Source organism: Eptesicus fuscus, chromosome 7, assembly GCF_027574615.1.
Source record: "Eptesicus fuscus isolate TK198812 chromosome 7, DD_ASM_mEF_20220401, whole genome shotgun sequence".
Taxonomy (NCBI): Eukaryota; Metazoa; Chordata; class Mammalia; order Chiroptera; family Vespertilionidae; genus Eptesicus; species Eptesicus fuscus.
Genome location: NC_072479.1, coordinates 54,985,085 through 54,991,849, shown reverse-complemented (window position 1 = coordinate 54,991,849; position 6,765 = coordinate 54,985,085). Strand labels below are relative to the sequence as shown.

The 6,765-nt window shown below is 41.9% G+C and overlaps 1 protein-coding gene across 1 annotated transcript; it reads right to left on the bottom strand.

Moving 5' to 3' along the window:
- Positions 1-285: 285 nt before the first annotated feature.
- On the bottom strand, positions 286-1,248 carry LOC103304643 (olfactory receptor 10C1-like). Its single transcript, XM_008161488.2, has one exon. The coding sequence runs from the start codon at positions 1,246-1,248 to the stop codon at positions 286-288; it is 963 nt and encodes a 320-aa protein (XP_008159710.2).
- Between the last annotated feature and the right edge of the window lie 5,517 nt (positions 1,249-6,765).

Here is a 6,765-nt window from a genome sequence, read left to right as displayed (position 1 = left end):
AATAAATAAATAAAAAGCTAATATGCAAATTGTCCCCTCGACCAGGAGTTCGACCAGCAGGCAGGGCGGCCAACCGCCCATGTCCCCTCCTGGCTGGACCCCACTCATGCACAAATTCATGCACCGGGCCTCTAATATATATATACACACACACACTGAGTGGCCAGATTATTATGCATTCAGAGATCATAATAATATGTCTACTCAGTGTCTATTGTAGAGGGATCATAAAACCTTGGGTGACCTCTCTGTACAATAGTGTAAGTTTTATCTATGATGGCTGGTTTAGGCCATTTGTCTAAAAGAGTTCCTTTGTGTTAGCCTTTGAAAGGCTTCCTTCACCTCCTTGTTCCTCAAGGTATAGATAAGAGGATTCAGAGCCGGTGTGACCACCGTGTACATGAGTGCAGTTGCTTTGTCTGTTTCTGGGGTGTGTGCAGTCTTAGGTTGGAGATAAGTGAACAAGGCAGTGCCATAGAAGAGAGAAACCACCAGGATATGAGAAGAACAAGTGGAGAACGCTTTGCGTCTGCCAGCTGCTGAAGGGATTCTTAAGATGGTCACAAAAACGCACACATAGGAGCACAGAATGAGGAAACAGGGACTCATGATAAAGAGCACGGAGACAGCGAACATCACAATCTCATTATGGGAGGTATCAACACAAGCCAGTTTCACTACAGGCATGATGTCACAAAAAAAGTGCTGAATCTTTCCTGTTCCACAGAAGGGTAGCGTGAAGATCCAGGTGATCTGGACTGACTCCACCACCACCCCGGTGGTCCAAGATGCTGCAGCCAATTTCAAACACACTCGAGGGCCCATCCAGAGAGTGTAATGCAGTGGGTAACAGATAGCTACAAAGCGGTCATAAGCCATGGCTGCTAGCAGGCAACACTCTGTCAGTCCCAAGATGGCAAATATGTACATCTGAGCTGCACAGCCCCTCAGAGTTATGGTCTTGGTATCCACAAGCAGGTGCACCAGCATCTGCGGCACCACACTGGTGATATAGCACATCTCCAGGAAGGAGAGGTTAACCAGGAAGAAATACATGGGAGTGTGCAGGGAAGGGGTGACCCCGATCAGACAGATGATAATGAGGTTTCCTCCCACAGTAAACAGGTAAATGATTAAGAACACAACAAAGAGCACAGGTTGCAACTCTGCTAGAGAGGAGAAAGCCACAAACGTGAATCTGGTGCAGAAGGATTCGTTTCCACTCGTTATGGACTCAGAGCCAGACATCTGTGGAGATAACAGAGAGGGCAGGTAATACCTCACGTAATCCAGTCACCTAGCATAGGTCTTGATCACCCCTCAGGAAAAGGAGCTTTCCTAGGATCAGTGGTCTGCCATGGGAACCTACACATTGGATTCCTTTTGCTAAAGCATTCTAAATAGCAGCCCAGTTAAAATGGGTACAGTATTTCTTCCTGATTTTGAATTCTGAATCTTACAAATTTTTTTTTGTTTTATCTTTTTGATATTCTTATATACACAGGCTGTTATATAAGTAACATATGAAAGCATTCTAACTGTAAAGAAGTCGCATAAAACCTAAGTATATATAATAAAATATAAAGGTGCTATATTCTGGTCTTTCAAATTTCACAGCATTTCTTACACATTTGGAAGGGAGTATATTTCCAGCCATTTATGTATTCATTTTCATACGTATTTTTATGCATTTTGATTTGAAAAGAATAAGCCAATAGGCAGCTAAAAACCAGGGAATCCCAAACTAACAGAATCTCCTTTCTACAACCTCAATGTAATGTTGCAGGAATTTATGAATAAGAGAACATACCTAGAACCATGGGTAAACTTTCCCTTGCTGGGCTTCGACACTGACCGCGATTTCAACTTATGACATGGTGATGGAATAAGTAGTATTTGTATTCTGACTAAAGACCAGAGGGAGTACATCTATTGCGTGGCTTAATTATATTTGTCTCAAGAGGAATTTGTTCAGAAACAACAATGAATGTTCAATGTAGAATTGGGTTTTTATTTTTTAATACATTTTCCAGAGATATTCTATTGCTGTTAGTTACATCACGTAAGCTTCGATGTGTAAACCTGAAAGTTTCTAAGAGATTTCATTATGTCATCATACTAATTTTTGAACTTTATGGATATTTGACATAATAATCTTCTTTAAGCTCCTCAATGGGCAGTGACTGCTCAGGACTTTGTGATACCAATAGGTACAGTAGAGTACACAAAGTAGGCTTCATAAACCGCACAGAGAGCACTCACTTTATTCATTATCTATGATTAAACTAGAGGCCCGGTGCATGAAATTTGTGCATGGGGGTGGGGTTCCATTCAGCCCAGCCTGCACCCTCTCCAATCTGGGACATCCCTCTCACAATCTGGGACCACTGGCTCCTAACTGCTCACCTGCCTGCTTGCCTGATTGCCCCAAACTGACCCCCCTGCTGGCCTGGTCACTCCCAACTGCCCCCTCTGCTGACCTAGTCACCCCCAACTTCTCCCCCCCCCCCTACCGGCCTGGTCACCCACCATTGCCTGCCTTTGCTGGCCTGGTCCCCCCTCACTGTCCCTCTTGCTGGCCTGGTTGCCCCCAATTGCCTCCCCTGCAGGCCTGGTTGCCCCACACAGCCTGCTGCTCAGTTGTTTGGTTGCCCCTCACTAACACCCCTGCTGGCCTGGTTGCCCCATACAGCCTGCTGCTCAGTTGTTTGTTCACCCCTCACTAACCCCCCTGCCGGCCTAGTCCCCCCATGCAGCCTCTTTGGTCATTCTTTTGGTTGCGATGGTCACTTAGGCTTTTATATATATAGATAGTTAGCAGCATAAATAGGCTTGATGAGAGAAATTCTAAATTTCCAATGGAATTTATGAAAATAATTGATAAAAAATGTGAAAGTTGTTGTTTTTTTACTGTCTTTAAAAAAACAAACAAAAAACCTTGTTCTTTTTCAAGGCTCCCTATTGCAAGGAGAAGGCAGTTTCATTTTATTTTATTTTCCTGCTTTATTGAGGTATAATTGAAAAAATTATATATATTCAAAGTATACAACATAATTATTTGATATATGTATACATTGTAAAATGATTACCACAATCAGTTTAATGACCACATCCATCACCTCACATAGTTATTTTTGTGTGTGTATGATACACAGGCTTAGGATCTACTCTTTTGTTCCTTATAATTTATCTTTATTGTTGAAAGTATTACAGATGCCTTCTCCCCTCCCCTCCCTATTGACCCCCTTCCTCTTCACTCCCATTTCCTCCTTAGGAGGATCTGCTCTTTTTAGCAAATTTCAAGTATGAAGTACAGTATTAATTATAGCCACTGTACTGTACATTAGATTCTCAGAACTTATTTATCTTATAACAGAAGGTTTAAACTCTTTGATCAGCATCTCACTATTTCCTTGACTTCTCAGTCCATTCTACTGTTTTTATAAATTCAATTTTTTTAGATTATACGTATAAGTGAGATTCTATGTTTTTATGTGACTGGTTTATTTCACTGGTTTATAATGACCTCTAGATTCATCCATGTTGTCACTTATGGCTGGATTTCCTTTTTATGACTGAATAATATTCCTTTTTGACATTGGTCTTGGCAATAATTTTTGGATACAACATCAAAAGCACAAGCAACAAAAGCAAAAATAAACAAGTGGGATTACATCAAATAAGAATATTTCTACATAACAAAGAATATGATCAACAAAAGGAAAAGGCAACTTGTAAAATGGGAGACAATATTTGCAAACCATATATATAATAAGAGGATAATATACAAAATATATAACTCATGCACCTCAATAGCAAAAACCAAATAACCCAATCAAATAATGGGCAGAGGACCTGAATAGACATTTTTCCAAATAAGACATACAAATGGACAACAGGTAGGTGAAAAGATGCTCAACATCACTAATCATCAGAGACATGCAAATCAAAACCACTTTAACATCACCTCACATTTGTTAGGAATGCTTTTAACAAAAAGACAAGCGATAATAAATACTGGCAAGTATGTGAAGGAAGGGAATCCTTGTACATTGTTAGTAAGAATATAAACTAGTATAGCCATTATAGAAAACAGCTTGTAGGTTCCTCAGAAAATTGAACTAGAACTCCCATAGGATCCAGTAATATTACTTCTGGTTATATATCTAGAGGAAATAAAATCAGTATCTCAAATAAATCTCAAAAATTACAACTGTAATACAAACAAATAATACAATCCTATCTAATAAAAGAGTAATATGCAAATTGACCATACCTCCACTACACCCACAAGCCATGCCCACCAGCCAATCAGGAGCGAATATGCAAATAAACCCAACCAAGATGGCTGCAGCCATAGAGAGCAGGAGAGAGGCTTGGGTTTCCCCAGCAATGGAGGAAGACAAGCTTTCCGCCTGCCCTTGCCGGCTTAGGCCTCCACTCAAGGCTACAAAGTTTCAATGATAGAAGATAAATAAATCCAAACAGAAATGGCGGCAGCCACAGAGCTGGAAATAGCAGGATGCTAGGGTTGCCCCTGGTGATGGAGGAAGCCAAGCTTCTGAAGCCCTGGCCTGCCTTGGCCTCCACTCCAGGCTACAAAGTTTCAATTATAGAAGATACATAAATCCCAACAGAAATGGCTGCCATCATGGAGCAAGCAGGAGGCTTGGCTCCACTCAAGGCTACAAAGTTTCAATTGTAGAAGATACATAAATCCCAGATACCAGGGCCTCCGCTTGGGTCTCCGGGGGGTGTGGCCAGCCTGCAAACTACCACAGGCCCCTTGCCCAGGCCGTCTCATGCCCCCAGGGAACCCCCACCCTGATCTGGGACACTCTTCAGGGCAAACCAGCTGCCCCCCACCCATACATCAGACCTCTATCCTATCTAATAAAAGAGTAATATGCAGATTGACCATCACTCCAACACACAAGATGGCTGCTCCCATGTGGACACAAGATGGCCAGCAGGGGAGGGCAGTTGGGAGGGACCAGGCCTGCAAGGGAAGGCAATAGTGGGTGATCAAACCTGCAGGGGAGGGCAGTTAGGGTGACCAGGTTGGCAGAGGAGGGAAGTTGGGGGTGACCGGGCCTGCAGGGAAGGGCATTTTTGGGGGACCCAGGCCTTCAGTGGAGAGCAGTTGGGGGGGACAGGCCTGCAGGGGAGGGCAGTTATGGGTGACCAGGCCTGCAGGGGATGGCAGTTAGGGGCAAACAGGCTGGCAGGGGAGCAGTTAGGCATCAATCAGGCTGGCAGGGGTGTGGTTAGGGGGTGATCAGGCTGACAGGCAGAAGCAGTTAGGGGCAATCAGGAATGCAGGCAGGCGAGCAGTTGGGATCCAGCAGTCCTGGATTGTGAGAGGGCAGTCGGACATCTCTCGAGGGGTCCCAGATTGGAGAGGGTGCAGGCTGGGCTGAGGGACACCCCCTCCATGCACGAATTTCATGCACTGGGCCTCTAGTAATTAATAAATAGTAATACAAGAATAAACTGTTTTGCATACTCATAACTGTAAACCTACTTTTGCCTGCCCCTGTTTTGTCCTGATTCGTAACACTGTGATTTGAGCAATAATTAAACTTTCTTTGTGTACTCATCTTCATCTATTTAGTGGTGATATAAATATTACATGCTTCATTAAGCTATCATAAAAATTAAAGGAGTAAATAAATGTAAAGCATTTAGAATCCTACTCAACTCCATAACTATTAGCTTTATCAAGAACTTAGAATTTTGAATAAGAACTTATGTTAGAGATCAGAAAAAGTTTGCCTACCTAGCACTAGCAGAGCCAAACACTAAACACCAAGAACTGCAGTGGAGGATTATTGGCTATTCTATTATGAATGGCACCATCCCGGAGAATGGGAAGCTAGTGCTCAAAAGCTCCAACTCCCGGAGGATGGCAAGTAGGTTGCAGTTTACACAGGGCAAAATCACAAGACGCTGCTGGTTAGGGGTTCAGGGTCACATTGGGAGTTGATTGGTTAGAGGTGAGGTAAGACTAATGAATCATTTCAGGTCCTGAGGGCAGCTCTGAGTTTTTTTTCAGTGTCCCTCTGTCTGGTCGAGAGAGAGAGAGAGAGAGAGAGAGAGAGAGAGAGAGAGAGAGAGAGACAGAGAGAGAGAGAGAGAGAGAGAGAGAGAGAGAGAGAGAGAGAGAGAGAGGATTTCTATAGTTAGGATTTAAAATGAAATTAAATCAAAATCATAATGGACCCTTGGTTTCGCGTAGAAATTTTTATTATGAAGAATTTAGAAGAACTGGTGCATATTTACTATACTTATCTGCATCTGTTTTGGAAGATATGGGAGTCTCTTTTTCCATGAGACTGGAAGTAGATTATCAGGGGAAAACAAATCTGATTGTCTGTAATATGCTAGATCACTTTGGTAGCTGTTTTATCATAGTTATTTGTTTTAACCCTCCTAATTTTTCTGTGAGACAAGGATATTCACAATTTTGCTTAAAAAGAATGAAATAATAGTTACCTTATTTAAGATCATACCTTAAGGGAATGAATAAATAGAATATCAATGCACAATCAAAACATTTGTATTTGCAGTTTTTCCTATATCCATTTAATTGTCTGTCTCTCTTGACTGCTTGTGATTATGATTTAATTCATTGCTTAAAATAAAGGCATTAAAGATAAATTGCATAGTAATTGTTTGTTGAATTGTTTATTTAATTCTGTCTGAAGGACAGAGATACAATGGCCAGAGAGCAAAAATCTTCTGATATTTTAAAATAGATGTATA